The sequence below is a fragment of the Trematomus bernacchii genome, unplaced genomic scaffold (assembly GCF_902827165.1).
Source record: "Trematomus bernacchii unplaced genomic scaffold, fTreBer1.1, whole genome shotgun sequence".
NCBI classification, from domain to species: domain Eukaryota; kingdom Metazoa; phylum Chordata; class Actinopteri; order Perciformes; family Nototheniidae; genus Trematomus; species Trematomus bernacchii.
Genome location: NW_022987710.1, coordinates 3177232 through 3201810, shown reverse-complemented (window position 1 = coordinate 3201810; position 24579 = coordinate 3177232). Strand labels below are relative to the sequence as shown.

The following is a 24579-nucleotide window of genomic DNA, read 5'->3' as shown; positions in this document are numbered from 1 at the left end:
AAATCTGGCAGCCTGACCAGCAAAAGGGCCGCCATTTTAAGGCGGGCTGCCGGACGTCAAGGCCCGATGATTGGCTGCCAGCCTACAGCTGTTGCACGCAGGAAGTCAGGCGCTGGCTCAAGACGGCGTTTATTTTCTGGGCGCCCTGTGAAACAGCACAGTTTAAGTTTGGCAGTGGTGTTGAACACCAGCCATTCAAAAAAACATTAATGTATTTATTTTATCCCTCTGTTTAGAGGCAGGACACTTCAGTGCCCCTCTACACCCTCTGACTCCTCTTCACCCCCATCCCTCTGTTTAGAGGTAGGACACTAGTCAGTGCCCCTCTACACCCTCTGACTCCTCGTCACCCCCATCCCTCTGTTTAGAGGCAGGACACTAGTCAGTGCCCCTCTCCACCCTCTGACTCCTCTTCACCCCCATCCCTCTGTTTAGAGGCAGGACACTGGTATTCGGTGCCCCTCTACACCCTCTGACTCCTCTTCACCCCCATCCCTCTGTTTAGAGGCAGGACACTAGTCAGTGCCCCTCTACACCCTCTGACTCCTCGTCACCCCCATCCCTCTGTTTAGAGGCAGGACACTATTCGGTGCCCCTCTACACCCTCTGACTCCTCTTCACCCCCATCCCTCTGTTTAGAGGTAGGACACTATTCGGTGCCCCTGTACACCCTCTGACTCCTCGTCACCCCCATCCCTCTGTTTAGAGGTAGGACACTATTTGGTGCCCCTCTACACCCTCTGACTCCTCTTCACCCCCATCCCTCTGTTTAGAGGTAGGACACTATTTGGTGCCCCTCTACACCCTCTGAATCCTCTTCACCCCCATCCCTCTGTTTAGAGGTAGGACACTATTTGGTGCCCCTCTACACCCTCTGACTCCTCGTCACCCCCATCCCTCTGTTTAGAGGCAGGACACTTCAGTGCCCCTCTACACCCTGTTTGTATCTGTTTGTAAATGTGTATGCCTTTCTTTCTCATTTGTTTTTCACCTTATGTCTTTGTCATGTCTTATCCCATGTATGACCTGTACCTTGTAAGTGGGCTTTTTACCAAATCAGGCCTCAAGGTGTATCTCAAATGCTGAAATATAACCTCCCTGTTAATACAAATCCATTACCCTACATCACAGTATTAAATGACTAAAGGTCCACTGCCCTCTGCAGTCATGAAATCTTTCCAGAGGCTGGTGTTGATCCAACCTAAAGGACATCACATGACCCCTGCTTGACCTCCTGCAGTTGATGCAAACAGGTAAGTGGATCATGCAGTCAACTTGGGATTGTATCCTGGGACTTCAGCTCAGCATTCAGCAGTCCCCTGCTCCTACCTCACCCCTCCCACTGTCCCAGCCTTCACCTGGTGAGACATATACACCAATTAAAAGGCATGATTATTACACAGTCAACCCTTATTCAGAGTGCCTAATAAATGTATATATTTTTTTACAGTGCAGATTTTGGCTTTTTTGGGACCATCGCACATGTGTGTAAGTAACAAGTAATGCTGTATAATCTGCAACAACTGTCAGGTGGTGTTATTGATAATCTTTGCAAAAGAGCCCCCACCAATATTGATTTTGACAAATATCTTTTAATTGAAATATGGGAGCAAAAACAAAAGGGTAGAATTGATCATATCATATTATGTTATTATTATTGCAACTGTTTTTATTATATTGTGTTGTTTTGTTTGTGTGTGTTTATTTATACACACATATATATATATATATATATGTATGTGTGTGTACAAATGAATTAATATAAAGTGTATATGTGAGTGTGTGTATAAATGAATGAATAAATCTGTGTGTATAAATGAATAAATACACGTGTGAGTACGTATAAGTGTGTGTTTATTTATATATGTTTATAAATGTGTGTATATATATAAAAACAGTATGTGTGTATATAAATGAATTAATAAAGTGTATATATATATATATATAAAATAGTATCATTAAATAATGCTGTCAGATAAATGAAGTACACAGTAATAGTTAAGGTTATATTCAATATTCTGCACTTACACAGCTGATAAGATCTTTAAACGTCTTTTGTTTGTCCTGAAACGAAATTTGAGGATACACACAGGCCTATTTATAGATGATAAAACACCAGTAATACAATCTCAGGACTCTTCGATATGGCTTTGATTATAGGATCGTTTACTTTCAGTCAAACCAACTATCAATATTCTGCTTTACCGCGACAGCTATAACTGCCCGAAGATGAAGTATATGACGCTATCACGTAGAGCTACGTCGATGCTTGCGTAATGCGGAAAGTGGGCGTGGTTAAATCTAAACTGGGTTGGCAGAAACGATAGACGCCTACGGGCCGGACCTGGGCGAAGGGGTACATTGGCCCCCTCACTTCATGCCATCGGTCCGTTTGCTGTTGCCCTTAAACTCTTGTGATCCTATAGCAAAATTGTCTCTAGTTCTTTATTTTTCTCTTAAGTCATGTGGTAACGTTTATCTGCATGGCCAGAAGTAGAGTATATTTTCAGAGGATGTGCTGTCTGCGCAGCACCCTTTCCCCATGCGCAGTCCGCGCGCAGCATTGTCCCTCGTTGGCACTCGCACGTTGACGCATGCGTAATAGTTACAGAGATATTCGGCGCTGAAAAGGAAGGAGCCTACTTTTGTAGTGGTGTACAACCAAAGCAGTATTAGCTAGGGGAACAGGAGTGTCCACTAAAACAGCGTCTACTTAGTTCCTTTGCTTTCGAGCATCGTGACAAAGTGCAGAGTGTAGAACATGGCGGATAAAGAGGGTAGGTTTACTAGAACTACATATGGTGGCCCGTTTTCCTCGTGCACCGCTTTGTGTTAGCGGCACGGCCGTTTAACTCTGCTATGGATGCTAGCATCATATGCTAGCTTAGTGAAGCCCTATCAGCTGGAGTGTCGATGCTTTGAGCATGTCTGTGTGCTGTTTTCGGTTGTGTGTTTTAAAAAATAATGTCATGTCAGTAATATGCTCTGTTAATTCAGTCCTAATGGCCCAGACAGGAATGAATTCCATTGAAAGTGTGTGCATGTTGTGACGCTTGCCCACCAGCCCCCCCACCTACACCACACCGTGACGTCAGTGGGTGGTAGCGAGCTGTAAAAGTTATGAAGGGAAAATGGTTAATTATATAGAGTAACCTCCCTATCAGCTATTTTTATTGACGTTGTTATCAAACTTCTGTCACATATCAGCGGTTAACCTGTAAGTAAGATAGCTTGAATAGTTTGAAATAGACCCTGATGTAACCATAGCCTGTATCCCCTGCGCATCTCCCGGACTGAACCTCGTTTCTCCATCAGCACCAGAATGCTTATACTATGTAACCCTATCCTGTGTGTGCTTAAGACACAGTACATCAATCTCCTGATTATAAATACACACTAGTTGCCTCTATTTGCTGTACCTGACTCTCATACCATGTTGTTCTATTAGTGTATGACGATGCAGTGGAAGAAAGGGTCATCAATGAAGAGTACAAATATCTGGAAGAAAAACCACACCCTTCCTGTACGACCTGGTGATGACCCATGCGCTGAGGTGGCCTAGTCTTACCGTCCAGTGGCTCCCAGATGTCACCAGGTATTTACATTTTCCCCAATACTGATCCTGAGACGTGGTTTGAACACTAACAGCAGTGTCAACAAGTGTCGTGTCAATCTACTAATGGCGCATTTCCACTACACGGTCGGCCTCGGCCACACTCGGTATGGCTCGGTACGGCTTGGGCCGCGTTGGGCCTTAACAGGGCCGACTCACTTCATGCTGCGCTTCCATTACAGTTTAGGAACTGGGGTAGTTACTATAGTAACGCAGTGTAGGCCGGAGCCGTGACGTCATCTTCAATGAGAACTCCAGAAACACAACACAGCCGTTAGCTGTTAGCACTCAGAGCTCACAGCTCCTTATATATGTTCAGAAACTCGGACAAAAGTAAACAAGTACACACCACAGACTGCCTGTGTCATGGTGAATACAGTCCGCTGCTTATTTATGTCTGTATAGGCCGTTGTTGTGAGTGTGGACGGTCAGAGCATATACTGCGTTAGCTTAGCCAATCTCCATCTAGAAAACACGCATTTTAAAAGGTTTTTTCCGCCTGCCGTCTGTCTGCAGACCTTGACAAAGCATTAATTCATGGTTTTTACTAACTGGTATCAGTATGTTGTTACTTCGGCATCATTTTGAAACGTGTATTACAATTAAATCACGGTCAATATGTCCATCTTGTTGTAGTTTCTAGCCTCTTGCCAGCGCTCCTCTCTCTAGTTAGCATACTCAGCCCGACTCAGCCCTGTTTGTTGGCCCCGATAGAACCACAATTTTGTCGGGCCAGAAAAGAGGTGAAAAAGTGGCCCCGGGCCGGGCCGGGCCGTAACTAGGCCTAGTGGAAGCGCAACCAAAACGGGTACGGCACGACACGGCACGCTTAAAGCGAGCTCCGCGCTGTAGTGAACTGCGGCCTTATTATGGCTGTGTCCTCCGGCCCCCGCTGTCCTAGCTGAGTGGCTCTGTGCACCTGCATAACTTGACATGGTTATGGAGCTAAGGGTTCTCCCTTTTGGATGTTTTCCTTCAACATCCAGTTCTGGTGGTCCTCTCCTGGGTTCGCTAACAACACAACTGTGCATCAAAGTCAACATCTGGTCAGGAGTTGGACAGACACAACCCATTATTGACATTTTTATCGGAACTCTCTAACAGTCCAGGCTTGTCGGTGAGAACTTAAAGTATCACATTTGAATGGTGTACAAATAAAAAGCCTCATGTTGAACTGAAAGGGAAGCTATCTTTGTTACAAAGTGTAGATCTAAAGCCTTTTCTGTTTGGCTCTCTGCAGGCCCGAGGGGAAGGACTACGCTGTTCACAGGCTGGTTCTGGGGACCCACACATCAGATGAGCAGAACCACCTAGTGATTGCCAGTGTGCAGGTACCAAACGATGACGCCCAGTTTGATGCCTCGCACTACGACAGCGAAAAAGGAGGTAGTTACACCAGGAGTCACCCTGCAGGAGAATGCTTTTCACAACACGTCTGAATAGTTGCTTGTTAAACTAATAACCATTTGTAAGGTCAAGAGTGTAGGTGTGCATTTTTCATATAAAAATGGACAATGCCTATATTAGTATTACATTCAATGATTCACTCAAAAAACACACTGTGTGTTAGGCCTCGCATGCATTTCCCAGAAACTGGTTTGAACACTGTGTAGCTCAGATTTTTGATAAAGTTGAGGGAAAGTAATAATGGGTCATGTTTCATTCAATGGTTTGTGCTGACACTGTTATTCTGTCTTCCAGCAGGTATGTTGATGGGTGCCCTGCTGTTGGGGGGGGGGGAATGACTGAAGGCTCACTGCTCTGTTGGTGGAAGTGTTAGTATGTTAGTCTGGCTTCCGAATAATTTTAAGGTACAGTTTACATTTCCTTACACACAAAACCGGTCGAGCATACATTTCAAATAAAGCGGTATAATCTTAGTTTATTTGTTTGGGAGTCTCTCCTTTTTCATTTTAAGTCCAGTCCTGCTTTCAAATGGTGCCTGAGCACCGCTGCCCTAAGCTTTGCCCAAAAATCAGCTCTGATGATGGCACAATTACACATATCGGTTTCTGTCATCTGGAAATACAGATTTTGGCAAGCATGTCGTTCCTTGTAGTGAAGTCTACTGGCCCTCAGTAGCAAACAACACTTACTCTGCCAACATGATATCAAATACAGAGAGATGCTTTAACTGGGATTTAATGGCCAAAAACAAGTAATAATTGTTTGTTTGTTGTGGCCAATACCAATATGGTAGTTGCTAATGTGCATCATACAAAGGCAAAAGGTTGTTATGTTAGATAGTGGCCTGTATAATATTGACAAGCATGTGGCTTAGAAAAAACATTAAAAATGATCATTTTAAAATGTTTGACTAATGAACTGTTTCCCGGCAGATTTGGTTGCACTTATGAATAGAACAGAGAGACATATAGCACACATCAAAAAGAGAGAACAGGAGAGAAAATTAGTGAGACAAAAATCCTCTTTCAGAACCTAAAGATGTCGAGACCAGGCTCCACATCATGGCACGCAATTTCCGCTCACAACAATAATTGATCATGTATGAGCTAATAAAAGATCAGCCCCCACTAATATGAACTAACTGACCGAGCAAGGGTCAAGCATTGTTTGCGGGTGTCTGGTGTCAATGAACCTGCTTCGGGTGTACTAAAGTCTTATTGGATCTCTTATCAGAATTCGGTGGCTTTGGTTCTGTAAGTGGGAAGATTGAGATTGAAATCAAGATCAAACCACGAGGGGGAGGGTGAACAGAGCGCGCTACATGCCTACAGAATCACTGCATCATCGCCACCAAGACCCCCACCCTCTGACGTGCTGGTGTTCGACTACAATAAGCACCCAGCAAAGCCAGGTGAGATCCCTGCTGTGCTCGTCTACTGATGACTGAGTGCACGAGAATGCACATAACTCCAGGTAATCACACACCCTGAAGGTAAACACAGTCTTGCTTTGTGTGTTTCAGATCCCAGTGGGGAGTGCAGTCCTGACTTAAGGCTGAAAGGTCACCAGAAAGAAGGGTACGGCCTTTCCTGGAACCCAAACCTCAGCGGCAACCTACTCAGTGCCTCTGATGACCATGTGAGTGTACAACTGAAAGCTAACATGCCTTTTTACCCCTCATTTACTGGTTCTTTAGTGCAGAGAAGAGGCTGTGCCAGAAAAGAATCCCCCTTCACATTTAGGCTACCAGAACTACCATTTGGGATGTTTGCACCTGTTCCATGCCATAACTTCATTTCAATTCCAATTCATTGTGCAGCCCTATTAACGCACACAAAAATGGAAACACTCAAGTAAAGTTCAAGTACTTCAATACTATACTAATATACTGTACTCAAGTAAATATACTTGGTTATTTTCCTCGTCTTGGCTGTGTTTTAGCCTTTGCTGTATTCAAGACAGCAGTATTCATCCAAATGTTTGAAGCTTTATTGACTTATGTACTCAAAGTGAAGGAGCCTGCCTTCATACTAGACCTCCTTGTTTCTGTTACTCTTCATTCAATCCAATAAACCAAATATAACTTGACATAGCTGACAAACAGCTCCACTTCACATCATTCACTGTAGTTTGCCACATGTTGCCATATATTCATTGCCCTAAGTGTTATAGTTTTCTTTTTGCTTTTAAGGTTCTTTGTATATTTACATTTGTGTGTAAATACCTAAATAGTTTCTTAAAAATACCTATTTTCCTTGTATGTGTAAACATACCTGGCAATTAACTTGATTCTGATTCTTCATCTTCTGGACAGAGAGAAATGTGCTCTACTGTGACTCACTGTCGCTTCTAGAGGAACACGTGGTGTCACAGGACGAGCTGCTGCTACCTGCTACGCATGCTCATTTCAGGAGTGATCTCTGCCTCAGAAAACATGGACATCTTTCATATATCATCAAAACTGTAGCCCCTTCACATTCTGTTCATCATGTTAGTTCATTTGTTGAAATGTCGTTGATTTACCAATACTAGCTATATTGTTCAGATGGCACTTTTTGAAGAGGAAGATAAAAGCAGTGTTACTAATAGTGACACAGTGCCGTCAGACCAGCTCACCAGGATACCAGTACACCTGTTTAGTGCTGTAAGGTTAGACACAGTGAGGGGCTGAATGAAAGTCAAACGTTTGAAATGAAGCTGTACCGTTTACAACTCTCTGAATTCTGCTGAAATCTGGTCTGAACTCACTCAGCGAACACGTCTCCCACCAATCTGGATCAGTTGTTACAAGTTGACATTGCCTGCTATAATTGCCAGCCTGTTGAAAACGCAGCCATGCCACTGGGAATATGAGACTATCAGAATTGAAAACAAACTTGTTTAGCAGGGATTCTATCATCCCACTCTTTTAGTGTAAGTTGCGATGACGGATGTTGGTATGAACAGTGATAACAAGGGGTAAAAGAACTGACTGTGCTCCCCCATTTGTTACTCTGCAGACCATCTGTCTCTGGGACATAGGGGCGGGCACAAAGGAAGGGAAGATCGTGGACGCCAAGACCATCTTCACCGGTCCCACAACAGCCGTGGTGGAGGACGTCTCCTGGCACCTGCTCCACGAATCCCTGTTTGGCTCTGTGGCTGACGACCAAGAAACTCATGATGTAAGTGTGAATGCTGAATGTGCAGTTTGTGGTCTGGTTCTGCTCAAAGTTTGATTTCATAGTTTTGTGCTGCTGACTCTGACTCTTGAACCCTGCACCAGATGGGACACTCGGTCCAGCACCACGTCCAAAGCCAGCCACGGCAGTGGACGCTCCACACTGCTGAGGTTCAACTGTCTGAGCTTCAACCCCTACAGCGAGTTCATCCTGGCTACTGGCTCCGCTGATAAGGTACAGGAGGAACAATGGACTCTGAACTCATAAGTTTGAATAAATGTGACTGAATATTTCATGCTCAGCTTGTTTTGTATTTCAGACTGTGGCACTGTGGGATCTGAGGAACCTCAAACTGAAGCTCCACTCCTTTGAGTCCCACAAAGATGAAATCTTCCAGGTAAGAACGTCAAAGCTTCAAAATGTTTTTTATTTGTTAGAAATGTGAGCCTGCAGTTAGAAAGAAGGTGTCATTATATAGAAAACACAACTAGGTTAGGTTATGATAAGCGGTCAATTCAATAGTCATAGTCTAAATGTATGTAATCACAACAGACCAAAGTCAGGGATTGAAAACGTGCTCCAGCTAGCTTGTGCTGTGGGTAACAATGTAAATGAATCCTGCCAGCTAGTGAGCACGAGAACTACCGGCTCCTGTTCCTGCTTTGAACCAGGCCATGGTGCTGAGATGAAGTCTAACACTAAGATATAATGTACTTCACTTTGTTGACACAAGCGCGCTGTACATTTACCGTTAGGCTTTATCTTTTGATACCAGAACAGTCTGATATCCGTCTGATGGACAGAGGTCTGTGGCAGTCCACAGAAACGGTGCTTCTGACCCCAAACAAGCAGACCCCTGTTTGTGTGAATGTTTTCATTTATGGAGCACAATCCCAAAGTGTTACTAGTTTGAAACGGTTTTGTGAGTTTTTACAAAGTGTCCATGCATGTACACCTCCATCACACTGAGGTGCAGTGACTGAGTGTCCCCCCCCCCCTCAGGTACAATGGTCTCCTCACAACGAGACCATCCTGGCCTCCAGTGGCACCGACCGACGCCTCAACGTCTGGGACCTCAGGTAAAAACATACCCATAATCCATTTCTTTAAATGTACATGCAATTGTTTTGGACAGTTTTAACTAAATATTCAATAAGCACTCTGCTCTCTGGCAGAGCAACATGCTGATCATGAATGCTTCATTCTTTCCCTGACAGCTTCTCTGACCATGAGTAGGGCATTTAACACAGGAACAAAACAGTCAATGCTCTGAAGTCTCTAATGGACACTCAAAATGAAGCGGGCATTTCTGTATTCAATTTAGCAATATCACTATTTGAGCCCCCCAGCTGGTTGATCATGTATCAGTCTACCTCTAATTCTGACTTGTCTGTTTCCTAACATCACATGCATGTTGATGCTAATGTTTACTTTACATTTGCCAAACTGAAAATCCCCAGACGAAACATTTGATAACATCGAGCGTATATTCAATCGCTAAGGGATAATACTGCAGGGTATTCAAGTTGGTAACATATGGCTGTAATGATATGCTAAATAGCTTAATACAACAACCAATTGCTTTTAATAATGGTGACCAACGCTCTGGTGTTAAAGAGGAAAAGGCAGACTTTACATGCAGCACATGCTGTTGTGTCAATTACACCTTTTGATCACTTTTCTTTCATCTAGTAAAATCGGAGAGGAGCAGTCGGCAGAAGATGCTGAGGACGGCCCCCCCGAGCTGTTGGTGAGTGGTGCTCTGAAATGACTTTTGAACACACACACAGCAGGGTGTGAGGTGACGATGATAATGTCTTTTATATTCTCATGGTCACATGAGAGGTGTGTTGGGTTAGGACAGGTCACAGTCCCGCTTGCCTGTTTACCTCTGGCTCTAATTTCCTCCATCAGTTCATCCACGGGGGCCACACAGCCAAGATCTCTGACTTCACCTGGAACCCCAATGAACCCTGGGTGATCTGCTCCGTGTCCGAGGACAACATCATGCAAGTCTGGCAGATGGTGAATACAGCCGCCGTTCACACTTCAGCTTCCTGATGAGATATTTTAGGGTTAGAGGGTTAGTTAACCCTAGTGTTGTAGTCGAGTCAGTCATCATTCCCTGTGCTCGAGTCCAAGTCATCACTACCTTTGCTCGAGTCCAAGTCATCACTACCTTTGCTCGAGTCCAAGTCATCACTACCTTTGCTCGAGTCCAAGTCATCACTACCTTTGCTCGAGTCCAAGTCTGAATCACCCAAGGAGAGTCCGAGTCGGGGGTGTTTCTCTGCACATCTTTAGACTGAGAATAATGGGGGCGCGTGGTATGGGAACTCGCCTCACAGCTGCTCGAGACTATATCTCTGTCGGGTCGTTAATGTCCAAGTCCGGGTCCATCAGTGCGCGAGTTCGAGGACTCGAGTACTCCAGTCTGATAAATACCCCACTGATGGATGTTGAAGCTTTTGTGTTAAAAGCAACAACACAGTTTGTTTGCCACAGAGATTACATTCTGCAATACTCCAACCTCTCATTGCTTTTTGTGGTGATGATGCTAACTATCACTGTAGCCCTCCAAAGTAGGATCAGGGGTTCTGATATTTAACACTGTCAGATGTGTGCTTTGTCTCTCTACAGTTTGTACATTAATGTGTGTGTGTGTGTGTGTGTGTGTCCTCCCTCTCTTCTCCAGGCCGAGAACATCTACAATGATGAGGAGCCAGACAACACCCCCGCTTCAGAGCTGGAGGCTCAGGGATCATAACCCAGCTTGGCATTGGTCTCCCTCCATCAAGCCCCCCCCCCCCCATTCCCTGAGCTCCACACCCAGCCCGTCGTTTCCCTCTCTGACTTCAAGTGAAAAATGAAAAGTGTACTCCCTCCGTTCTAAATGAACAAAGTATAGAGTTAGAGACAGCCTGGACTGTGGCTCTGCAGCAGAACAGCAGGAGGAGGTTCTGCCTGTGGAGGTGCTAGTGCCTCCAGAGTTCAGGGAGCAGAAGCCCCTGTTGTTAAGGTCGGATCATCTTATTGGGCTCGTGCAAAAACAACATGAAATCAAGAACATCTCTAGCTAGTAGGCTGCCCTTAAGACACACATATGTTCTGAAACCTGGACAGTAGAAGACTGAACTGAAACGGATCCACATCTGTCCAGAGTGAAAACCGTTAAAAGCCAACCATGGTCATGTCCACGGGAGCTTCCGTTTCAAACTTATTTTCCCACGTATAGCTGTTATTCCTCTTCCATCATCTTTTGAAGTGGCTGTTCTGTGAAGAGGAAGCTGTGTTCCTCTTCACAGGGTACATAAGCTCTTCAGTTTGGTAGGGTGAAGGCTGTGGGACTAAATTAGTGCACTTGAGGGAAACGGACATATTTTTGCTTTTCCTCTTTTTGTTGTTACATAATGTGAAATTGTTCTTGTTTCACGCACCACAAATTGCAATAAAACTTTTATAACTTTTCAAAGAGAAGTTTCTCATTTATGTGAATTTTGAGTTTCTTTAAAGGTGGGGTATGTCATTTATTTCAGAAACACTTTGTTATATTCCATGGAATGCTCTTAACATCCCGATAGCAATGAATAATGCTTTGACAATAAATACATTAAATGTCATCTGTGTTAGCCGTAGTACTGTAAAAAGCACGACCAATCATTTTAGCCGGCCCGGCTAAAATAACTGGATGGCCTACCATCTGTGCACAAACTTATCTCGTGCCCTCATTGTTCGTGTGTGTTGGAGGAGGGGCTCTATAAGGAAGTCTGAAGGAAGAGGCAGATTTTTTCCCGTTTCTAGCGCACTCGAGCTGGTTTCTCCAAAATGACCTACCCCACCTTTAAACAATGTTTTGAAATGAAACCTTTAGCATGGCGGTAAATGCATATGGAAACTCCCATGTACCTAACTCTTACATCCAGGAAATAATTATTCAGGAAATAAATCCAACGTTTTTGCAAATTCTACAAAATGTTTATTGAAAATCAAGACCGGACTTTAAGAACATTGTACAATCAAAGAGTGGGTGTGGGCAAATCTCTTTCTCCCCCAACAGAAATAGAGCTCTCAAGTTGTGGTGACTCGTCCTCCCCTTCAGCCTCACCTGCAGAGGTAGATTCTGACATTACCCGAGTCAGTCTGCGGCAACGCCAAAGCAAGAGCAAATGATTCAATTGGACTGAAAAGTCTTCCCTCAGACTACAGCCATCCTAAACCCTAACACTAATTACACAAACCACCTTGGTTTTTAAATACACACAATGGGGGGGGAAGTAGGGGTGGGGGGGGTCAGATAATAATCAATGGGACTGCAAGGCAACATCTCAGCGCAAACTACACGGTGACACATGGGCTACCCAATTATGCCTTTGTTCTTGTTTAAGGAAGATTATGGTGAGGAGCAAAAACCTGATTCTCACTGACTCTACAACTCCAAAAGGAGACACTGTATAAAGTGATGGTTAGGAAACCACACATTCAACTGGAGGTGTATGATATCATGAAGAGGAAACAATGGCCACATTCCTAGATCATTCTATAAAATGTCCAATGTAAATGGAGATGAAGCAGGTAAGAGGGTTATCAGATAAGTGTACTGAAGGTTGTGGACCTGTTGCAGCACAGAGCTGCATTGTGATGTATTGCCTTGGTAGGGGATCAAACGTGATCTTCCACATGATCAACTGTATTGGACCTGCCAGAGGACATATGATGGCTCTTTTCTGTACAGCCTGCTGAGCTGACCATATGGAAATCAAATGAGTTTGTTCCAAAGAAATCTCTTTATATTGCTTTAGTTGTTTCTTCAGTGGGCATCACACCAACAACAACATATGTGTCTTCTTCTGTATCATTCATTTGAGTTCCCCACATCCCCCATGGTAGCCTACATCTTCCCTTAAGACAATACCTTTGTTTTACAATCATTTAACTAGCCAACTAAATATATATGGGGAAACCAGGAGGGGCTAGTCTAGAATACAAATAAAATAAAGAAAAATAAATCTAACCCCATGAATTTGCTTTACAGGCCCACCCCCCCTCACCTACACACAGGCCTAAAGGCGGGTCAGTCCTGGGGGGAGGGGGGCTGTGCAGGCTGGCTGCTGGGTGGAGTAGCAGCAGTGGTTGTGTGAGTAGCAGCCAGTGTGGGGTCCAGTTCAGGAGATCTGGGAGCCTCGTGGATGCCCTCTGTCTCCAGCCCCTCTCCCTGTGCCTCAGCCTCCTTACTGACGAAGGGCTCCCGTGGCAGGGCTTCGGGGGCCTGTGTGGTCTCGGGGGCCTGTGTGGCCTGTGTGGTCTCCGTGGTCTCCGTAGTCTCGGGGGTCTGCGTGGTGTCCGTGGTCTCGGGGGTCTCCTGCAGGAGGCTCAGCTGGTTGTTCAGGTCGTTCCTCTCCTTCTGCAGCGCTCTGCACAGCCGCTCCAGCAGCTCCAGCTTCCCCTGCAGCGCTTTGAAGTGTCCGTCACGCAGAGTTTTCTACAACACAACAGCATGTTCCTCACACAGGGCATCAAACAGCAGCTTCAACACGTGAGGGAAGCTTAGTGTGAGGCGGTGTCACAGCTCTCTATCTAGAGCAGGGGTTCCCAACCCGGTACCGGTCCGCGGAGGTGTTACTGCCGGGCCGCGAAATAGCTGTGAGTTTATCGTAATATTTGCAGAATTATAAATATATAAAAATATTTTATCATAATATTTTTTCAAAAAGTGTTTAATTTTCGCACCTATACCAGTCATATTATTTCATCCAGTAGCTATAGTTAATCTTTCACCAGAAAACCGTTGAAAATGGCTTTTATGATGTTCCGAGGGATTCGGCGGCTCAGCCTAAGGTCTCAGCCTCTTGTGCGCACGAGAATGTTACCGGTGCGCCAAGTAGGAAGAGAAGCGCACAGGAGACAACCGTTTGATTGCAGACTGTTATGTTTATGTGGGGAAATGGTGGTGCATACATTATTTGAGATATATTTCAAACTCGGACTAGAGGAGCTATTTGTTTAAGCACCGGATTGGCAAAACAGGAGAGTAAACCAGTCTGCCTTGATCTATGAATTCATGTCCGGGACTCTCACGGTATCTGCTGCCCGCAGCTGTTTTATAGAAGGAAAACCTCCTTCACTTCATGAAATGGCTGCAGCATCAGGAGGCAGCGGGACGTATACTCCGCCTCTGAGAAGTGCAGCACCAGCGGGTAAAGAGCTGTGCCTTTTTACGCACCGCCTTCGCTGTGTTTAACTTCATCAGAACAGCTTAAGAGTGACTGCAGGCTGCTACGTGTTAACCACACACACCTCTACACACATCTCTACACACACCTCGACACACATCGAACTGCCCGATTACTCCCCCTTTTATTAGTTTTATGAAGGAGATGTCCAGTCAGTCACCAAGGCGCATGATGTGTGTGTGTATGTGCTCTGCTCAGCTCTGTGTTCGGTGTGTTTGTGTCTGTCCGACACCGGCATTTGTTTCCAAATGTTTATGAACAGTAATTTACACACATATGGCTAACTCCATATATGCGGCTGTTCCCAAAATAAATTAGTTTAATCTTAATCTCGATGTAGTGCTAAATGCTGTCGGAGTGCACCGGAACGAACGACACTATCATAATATCTTCTGAAAACAAATGCCAGTGTTCATAATGCGGCTTCTCCTCGTTTTCCCAGCATTCACTGGATTATCCGTAAATCATATAAACAAAACCAAAACGTTGATTTATCTGTGTTGGTTTAAAAACTGAATAACGTTGGTTTTTTGGTTTTCCGAAAAACCAAAAAACAACACCGGTTCTTTTTTAAACTTTGTTAATATGTTTTGGATGCATATTGTTCTAGTATTTGTTCAGGCTGTTACATACAAGTAGCCTCTGTTGCTACCTGCTGCTGGTGAGTAAATATTAAAATCAGTTAAAATTGACAACCGGTCCGCGATTTTTTTTTAATGTATCTGCCGGTCCTTGGCACAATAAAGGTTGGGAACCCCTGCGTTAGAGGAGTAGAAGCTAGCAGGTGGAGCCTCACGTGTTCAGATAGTTTATTTTATTTTAATTTGGAAAAGAGGACATCGAGAAAGGTTCATATTTCCATTATACACACAATTCCCTTCTCTAGAGAAAAAGGGAGAATATGACTGAACCCAATAAATGAGTTTAATTAAAAGCAATGATTCTGGACTCATTGAAAAAAAAAAAGAAAAAAAAAAAAAAAAAAAAAGAGTAATTTCTGTATTTGAAGAAGAATTTAGAAATATTCTTGTTGGCTCTCTTTTTGACCGTTGGCTAAGAAGATGTGTGTGTGTTCTAGCACATCACTCTCCCTAATACAATCATCTTTCATGTGTGTGTGTAAAAGATTAGACGTATTGGATAGAACATGATAATCAGTGAGCTTGAGAAGTGTTGTAACACTTGTTTGGACAGAGCCAGGCTAGCCGGTTCCCCCTGCTGCTTTATGCTAGGCTAGGCTAACCCTGTCCTGACCCTGGTTCTGTCCCTAACTCAGAGATGTGACTGATCTGCAGCCTCTAATCTCACTCTCACACAGCCTGAGAGATTTTCCAATCATTTGTATCTTTTCGTTGTCCTTACTACTCCCACTCAACCCAAATCAGAGAGCGTGATGAGTCACCTCCTCAGCCATCTGCAGCAGAGCCTGGTTGTTGCTCTCCCATTTGGTCCTCCACTGTGTCGTCTCCTTCTCCAGTTTCTTGATCTTCTTGGTCATCTGGAGAGAAAGCCATACAGTTAACAGCTGTGAAAGCAGCGGGACCCAAACTCTAGCCAACAGGAAGTGTGTCACCTTCTCCATCTCTTGTCTGAAGGTGGTGAAGACTTCGTTGCTTTTAGCCAGAGTGCTCTGAAACTCCTCAAACTTGTCCATGTACAGGGAGAGCTAAGAGAGGAGAGCAGAAAGGACACATGTCAGACTTTGAGCTGGGTTCACACCAGGCCACGGCAGGATATTCCCCCTGTACGTGGTGTGTGTGTGTGTGTGTGTGTGTACCTGTTGTTTGAGCTGTGTTTCCTGCTCCTTCATCAGCTCACACTTGCGTCTGGACTCTGTGGCGTCTTGCAGCAGCTGAAGCATCACAGCACAGTCAGTTCATGATCCTAAATACTTTGTGACACCAGTGATTGAAGCTACCTGCTATTTATTTGCTATGAAGGGTGCAGCCTCAGAAAGAGAAGAGAAACAGAAGAACTCACAAAGTCTCTCTCCCTCTGCTGCTTGTCCTCCACCTCTCTCATCATCTCGGTGATTCTCTGCAGCTTGGCGTCCATCAGCTGCTGCTGCAGCTCCTTGTGCTTGAACACCTTGTCTATGTGCTGTCGGGGGGGAATTATTCAAAATGTAACCAGTGTTTTTTTTAATCTTTTAGCTACATTTTATACAGATACACAAACCCCAGCCCTAACTCTTAAGAATATGTGCTCCTGATTTACTTTTGTTTCTATTTTTGCCAGCATTGCATTGTCTTCTTGCCCTGTGGGTTAGTGTAATGGCCGACATGTTTAAGCATATTTGAATTTCTGCTTTGAATTCAATTCCACATGCAAACCAAGTCAAAGTGAGAAGAGGCTCACACATAGGGACTGAGCTGTTTTAGAGGCAGCAGGAGTAGCACTCGTACCTCTTCTCTGAGCTCATACTGCTCGATGAGCTTTTTCAGCTTCTCAGCCAAATCCATGTTCTCCTGCCTCAGCTTGGTGTTGTGGGAGCTGTGCTGCTCCATCTGCACCTCGATGTCGCTCAGCGTCATCTGGAAGTGCAGCATGGCCTCCTTCCTCTGCTCCTCATACTCCCTGGACCGCTGGGCGTTCTCGTCCTGCAGGGGACAGGAGGGGACAGAGAGAGAAGGGACATGGTATTCTGATTCGGATGAGATATCTTTTCTTTTCACTATCTCTGTAAAGCCACTTTGAGCACCAACATTCAAGGATCATCCATACCATTAAACAAACACCACATTCCTGCAGTGCTTCATCCTGCATGTGAGCAGTAAACTCCGTTTGGCTGCAGCCTGGATAAACACATCTTCACCTTCCTGACATTTAAAGGCTATGAGTTATTAGGCAAATCTTTTTTAGAAATGGTTATTCTCTACCTTTAAGCAAGAGGTGAACAATGAACGTTACGATAATAACTGTAAAATGATGACAGCGTTTACTGAGTTGGGTGGGGTTCCTGAAGCTATTTGTTTTATTTACCATGTTTGAATGGTACTGATATGAACAGTAGTAGATGTATTGCATAACTTGGAACCTAAATTCCAACCTTTAACCTAATGTAATAATATATATTTATTGCTGTCCATGTTTTTAAGGCCTGCATGAGACACGGCGATAAGAACACACGGGACAAAGTATCCAAATGTGCTTTCAGTAGTCCATTTATGAATATATTGTAGTTTCAACATCAGTACCATCTGCGAGACCTTCATAACTACATCCCCCAGTGTCAGTACAGTCGGATCTGCCCAGCACTTTGGTTGTCTTTTCCAAAGTCCTGTTGAATTCTCCTTCACTACTTCAATGAACCGCATCACTATGCTAGCCTATTGGAGCGCAGTGTAGACAGAAGATGGCGGCAGATGAGTCGGTGCAGCAGGCTACCTTCAGGGTCTTGTTGTGTCTCTGCAGCTCCCTGCAGAGGCTCTCCAGCTTGCTGCGGGCCAGGATGGCCTTGCTGTGCTCCCCCTGCAGGTGGATCTTCTCCTTCACTATCTGAGACTGTTTCTTCTGCACGGCTTTAAGACGCTTCTGCTGGCAGCGGCTCTCCTCCAACTGAACACAGGAAACATCAAAAGGATTGCATCATTATAAAAAAACTCTCATATTCTGTGCTTATACATGTGGTTATCAGGAGTACCTACCAACCCATCAAAGGTGAAATACAACCCCCAGTCAGTTCATCATCAAGCAATTCACATTTGCCCACCTTCCTATGTCAGGCCGATTAGAAAAGAATGAAACTACCTTTGCTAAAGAGCAGGGAATTGCTCTGCAAATAATAAGAGCACAACGGGCTTCCCCAGACTGAGGTGAACACATAAATACTAGGGCTGTCAGTCGATTAAAATATTTAATCGCATGATTGTCCATATTTAATCGCGATTAATCACAAATTAATCGCACATTTTTTATCTGTTCTAAATGTACCTTAGAGGGATATTTTTCAAGTTTTTAATACTCTTATCAACATATGAGTGGACAACTATGCTTTATATGTTTGTTTATTATCATTTGAACAATGACAAATATTCTCATGAATATTAAACACAACAACCTCTGAACATTACAAATATTCTCCTCAATTCAACCTGGAAACCTCTCTAATACAATAATACAATACTGTGTGTGTGTGTGTGTGTGTGTGTGTGTGTGTGTGTGTGTGTGTGTGTGTGTGTGTGTGTGTGTGTGTGTGTGTGTGTGTGTGTGTGTGTGTGTGTGTGTGTGTGTGTTGGAGCTATGTGCAGCTCAAGGCATATATGCCTGTGTGTATGAGCTGTGTTGCGTGCACTATCCGTGCTGAGTGTGCTGTCTGGCTACCTGCATAAAGTCAAGTGCTCGGCGCAGTTGTCGGCGAAATGTCGCTCCTCTGTTTTCATTGCTCTGTAGCTCAGCTAGCTAGCACCAGATGCTAACAACAACACGTAAGGTGTGCTTCGCTCGCGCCACACATACACACTCCCTCCCGGTCCTCCCGATGGCCAGTCCGGGCCTGCCGGTGAGCGTGGAAGTGTGGTCTGCCAAAAGCGGGCAGCAGGAGCGGGGCTGTCAGCATCAGCTTGTAGATGGTATTTTAAACTCGATGCGCTCTGAAACTACGGCGGCCGAGGACAAAAAATACACATGCGTTAATCGCGTTAAAATAATTAGTGGCGTTAATTTTTTTTTGCGTTAACGCGTTATTAACGCGTTAACTTGACAGCCCTAATAAATACACACAGTACCAACATTATCTTTTTGGTGTTTTTCTTTTAAATATTTTCTAGTAGAAACCCAAAAAGCTCATTTAAACCCCTAAAAAAAACCTTCTTGATGAAAGAATTGTTATGTACTAAGGAAATAAATACACTGAACTATTTCATTGTTTAACCGTTGTGTCTCATTAGTGGTAAACAAAGAAGGCTAGTGAACTTCAACAAAACTTTATCACCAGAGAAATATGTCAATTTAAAAGCTGCACAGCGGTCTTTCATTCTTAGTACAGGACAATGATGCCCTCGTTCTCTAAAGAACCTGAGCTTGTTGGAATATTAGATATCCCTATTTAGAATTTAATTCTAATTGTTCAAATGCACATCTTCAGCTCACCAGGTCTGCATACTTCTTGCACAAAGCAGCTAGTTTCTCCTCAGGAGTGGCGAGGGAATTCAGGGCCTGCATCAGAAGAACAACCTCCTTCCCTGCAACGCAAACCACAAACAGAATCACACAAGCTGACTGAACCGGAGGTTTAGCCTGCGCAGCCCTGGAGACATGTCATTCCATCACAATATAAGCATAACGCTACAACATCAAAGAGTGAAAAGGTCTGGACACTGTCCGAATGCCCGCTTACATTTCTGGATGCTGTAAGACAACTACTAAATCAGCAATAAATAGAGAATAGGTTTCATATGATGAATACATATAATAATAATAGTTTATGTAAAGACTGCAGCAATATGTTTTCCTCCAAACTTTCTACAAATATTTTAATAATATAGTAGTATATTCTTGTATTGTAGATATATTGTCTGAGTGTTAAAGTAATGGCTGTGTAAGGGATAATGCAGCGAGCCGGTCACTAATGCGCAGTAACCCTGACGGGGGGACTAGGATCCCAACGCCAAGGGGGGGGGGGGGGGGTTTCAATCGGCCCGAAGGGGTTCTCTTCCCATTAATGACCAGCCCACTGAGTTTCATCCAGTTTACTAGACAACTATATAAACCAACAACATGTCCATGTCCACAATACAAATAACCAAGCGTAAGCAATACAAATGATTGTTTTGCTTACGCTTGGAAATAAAGGTCCTTTCGACTGTAGAGCAACGGCTGAAACTGCGGCGACTGTCCAAGTCTGTTCACATGTTCTTTTCTGTCTTTGCCACAGCCTTTAGTCTGTCGTCTTCTTCTCTCTTCTTTACTGGGGACACTTTAGCCCTCATGAATGCAAAGATTATGCCGTCCACAAATATAGAGATGAATATTCAAATGAATTAATTTAGTTTGGAGGAAAACTATAAGCGTTTGGTTAAATTGACTGGACTTCTTTCTGTGGATTGATATGACTGCACTTGGTCCCTTTGCTTAGAGCTTCCTCAGTAACAGTCTGCTTTTGATGAAGAGCAGACTTCTGAAAGTCCACATTTACCAATCAGAAATGAGTATTTAACTAAGCTTTGTATTATTAAGTGATACATTAATTCCAGTGAGTATTGTGGGTCTGATTTAGTATGTTGGATGTGAATTTTATATATTTAAAGAAAGAAATAAAAAAATCATATATATATACTTTTATACTAAGACATAAAGTCCACTCTCTATAATCTACTTGCCATCACATGTGTGAATCAAGGTGCATTTCTCAAAGTGTCCGACACACTGCAGTGTTCCTACCAAACGCCTTGTCCTCCCTGCTCTTCAGGTCTCCCCCGGGGTCCAGCTCCGTCTCTCCCAGGTCGCTGGGGCTGTCCTCTCTGCCTGGAGTCTCCCCCCTCTCCTCCTCAGCACAGCACAGGCCCAAACCAAACGCTGCCGCCACCTCCTCCTGATCACACACACACACACAAATGATCACGAAGCAGCAATATATAGCTCTTCCACCAGGCAGCTTTACTGGAAAGAAGCCGGGGTTCAGTGCCTTGCTTAATGCTGCCTCAAAGCACCTGCTGCTCAGGGGGGGAATGTTGCTCATTACACAACTGTGCTTAATTCTTTCACCCTTAAGTTTCCAATGAGGTCTGAGGTTTCAACAGATGACTTTTGTCACCTCTATCTGGTAATAGGCTGCACTTTCAAGGCTTTGCTACCCCTCAAAGCAGTTTTACATATACAGGTCAGCATTCACACAGTTATACAAAGGCAGGGGCTGCCAAACAAGGTGCACCTCCTCAGAGAGACTCACATTCACACACATTCCCTGCCCTCTGAGCAATGTGGCATTAAGTATCTCGATCAAGGATTAATCGACATGTCGCCTGAAGGGGCTGGGGATCAAACCACCGACCTAAATATTGGTGGACGACCAATCACCTCCTCAGTAACATTCTGTTGGTTGAATGGAGTATTGACAAGTATTGATATATCTGATTTTTTCTTTTTTTTTAAATGATTACAAATTTGTATTTTAAATGTTTAAATACTTTACTGTAGGTTTTTGATGAAGAGAAAAAAAGATTTGTAAAAAAGGATGGTTTTGGAGTTAATAGCCAAACCCATGTATTGAAAGAGCAACGGTGCTAAAAAATGACACGCTATTTTTAGAGAAACAGTTGTATCTAATCCAGTGCAATTTACAGGATATTTCAAACAAAACTGTTACTTGACAATATCATCAAGAGAGAAGAAGACCTCTCATAAAGCAGAGGGTAATAGTGCTTACCTGACATGGGCTGTCCAGGTCGGGGGGAGAGTCGCTGCCCCCCACTATTCTTCTGGTCGCAACATCGAGCTCACAAACTCCCGTTGCCTCCATTAGTCCTGATGACAAGCTAGACATTTAAGGTAAAGCAAAATTGTTTGAAAATATGAATTTCATTACAGTATGGCCATAAATCAGGTGGGTGAGGATTAGGGCTGGCTCATTTCATTTTAATTTACTCAAAAATCTCCTTCCATTACTCAATTCAAAAGGGGCTTTATGGTAGTTTCAGGTAAGTGTTGCCAAAGCATCAAATACAAGACAAAGTATACAATATAATTGATAATAATATAAATACAAAATTAACAAAATATTACGTTTGTTATGTATATTATATTTTGTAGAAGAAGAGATGAACAACTTCTATCTTTGAATACACTCGGTGTGTGTGTGGTCTATTTGTACAGCCATATCTCCATACCGCCACACTGACACTGTCCAACTGTTACTGAGTGTGAAGGCTAAACATCACAGAAAAGGCACATGACTCGATTGCTAGGGTTTAACCACAGACAATGATGAACTATGTATTTATTTTAATTGTTAATATTACCAGAATGTTACATTGAAAACTTAATAACAGCATTCTCGCAGCTGAATCTGATCATCTTGAGTACTTTCCCAATACAGACAACGCAGTGTTGTTATTAATTGTATTACCCAGTTTGTTGACAGGGACAATGGACAGACTAACTGTCCCAGACTAAGCTACATGGCTACATGGGATCAAATCTGAGCTGATGTTCTACAGGCGTACAGCATCAGGGGTAGGGAAACAGCACATGACAGCGATACAATGTCAAAAGTACATCCTCTCTGAAACTGGACTTAGCTTTTGTAGTGTGGCTGGTTCCATGCAACAGTGGACATTTAGTTTAGCGATGCAATAAGACCAGACAGCCAAATGTCAACCACGTGTGTGTGGAGCAGGCTGCCTCTGTCACCCGGCCATCCCTCAGCCTGTTACATTTCATGGCAGTAATGTGAATTACCCTTTGATTGTAAGGTATAAGCGGGTCTTCCCAACCACACATAATATAAATGATGCAGATGCCCCCTACTACCACGCCGACTGAGTCATCTCATGCCTACACAATACAACGTTTACTGTTCACGTTAGCTTAGCTTTAGCTAAGCAGCGTCGCACAAACTGTCACATTAAAGGCTCAGAACAGGTGATTATCTCTAGACATGAAATAATAAACTACATAACCTCGAGGACACAAAACACAGTCAATGTAGCTAATTCACTTTGTCGTGTGTTGGTGTGCACTGTGTAAACTGATAAAATGAACAATGTTAAACTTCACGAGCCTGTCAAACCCCAACATATCTGATAAGCAGTGATATTAGTGAACGCCACAGGTATAATGGACTGTAAGCTGAACAGATACGATACACAACGGGTCGTTTGACATCAGAACAAAGTGACCCACACAGAGCACCTGAGACCGACTGCTGTACCAGCTACTAAACGTGTTGTTCACTTAATAGACATACAACTTTGGGATTACGGCCTTCTTATACTTTAACGATGAGTCAACTCAAGTGTATAACGTCAAATATTTAACAAAGGGATACTTAACGGGGGTTCCGATGATCCCGGGAAGTAACGTAAAATAACGTTAACCAACTCCAAAAACTTTTGAATACAGATAAAATCGAGTTTAATTGCTGAGCCGAATTGAAAGATACACCATTCTACATAAATGCGTTTAAATTGATAGAGTTAAAGCAATGTGCTGTATAAGATCAGCGATGCAGCCGTAAACCTGAGAGATGTTAAAGGGAGTCTGGTGTGACGTCCCATCGGTCAGCGCGTACGGTTCCTGGTTATGATAGCTAGCTATCGTTCGTTAGCTCTACGCACAGCAAGCCTTTCACTGTTTATCACCTGAAATAAACTGCCGTTAACATATGAAGTATGAGGGTCAAGCGTAAATCGCTCTTAACACCAGGTATTCGGGGAAAGGGTACATCACAATTCTAATGTAAGCTTACAAGTTTGCTACTGTTAGCCGAGCTAATGCTAATCTTGTGCTAAAAGCTAGTTGGTGGCTAGTCCTGATGGTTAACACTGAAAGTGAACTTTACTTTAGCAAATATCAAATGTGGGATGGAGAATACACAAGTCACAATTTCCGGCTGATAGTGACCGCTAATATACACCTTTTGAAGTTATATAGAAAAAAGCAAATACTGTGCTAAAAAAGCTAGAGCGTTTTTACCTGTGTTTTTACACTGGATGGAAGCAGGACACTGTCAGATAACTAGTACACTTCCGGTTAAATCTTTTCAAACTACAGCACTAGTCGAACTCGTGCAAAAAACATTATAATCTAGTATAACAATTGTACTCAGTTCTCTATCAAATGCGTGGCAACACACGTTTGTTTCAATGTTTATCAGGCAATAAAGAAGATGTTAATGTCGCTAGTTATTATGTAGGATTATTATAATAATCATACCATAATCGTTTTTGCTACTCTGGTATGTGAAGTAAATATCCAATTTGTTCATCTAATACTATGAATAATATTGATGAATTTCACAGCAAATACACTTTTAGGCTTTTAGTTTGAAGGAAGTACACTCTTAGTTCCGGTAGTAATCTGACTACCTTGATGCAGCTGAAGTCAAAACCAAAAGCAAAAATCTAATGTATAACTATCTATCTATGTACATATATCATATATATATATTAGGGCTGTCAGTCGATTAAAATATTTAATCGCGATTAATCGCAAATTAATCGCACATTTT

At 43.4% G+C, this 24579-nt stretch overlaps 1 protein-coding gene and 1 pseudogene across 1 annotated transcript; one reads left to right on the top strand and one right to left on the bottom strand.

Moving 5' to 3' along the window:
- The first annotated feature begins 2534 nt into the window (after nt 1-2534).
- Nucleotides 2535-11666, top strand: LOC117491097 (annotated as a pseudogene).
- A 464-nt stretch (nt 11667-12130) lies between these two features.
- On the bottom strand, nt 12131-24082 carry LOC117491096 (gamma-taxilin-like). The gene is made up of 11 exons (XM_034140947.1): nt 24045-24082; nt 21778-21886; nt 20793-20943; nt 19503-19594; nt 17799-17969; nt 16817-17011; nt 16392-16511; nt 16189-16263; nt 15985-16077; nt 15814-15909; nt 12131-13660 (listed from the first exon to the last, which is right to left on the bottom strand). The coding sequence occupies exons 2-11, from the start codon at nt 21868-21870 to the stop codon at nt 13253-13255; spliced, it is 1494 nt and encodes a 497-aa protein (XP_033996838.1). The 5' UTR covers nt 21871-21886; nt 24045-24082; the 3' UTR covers nt 12131-13252.
- Nucleotides 24083-24579: the final 497 nt, after the last annotated feature.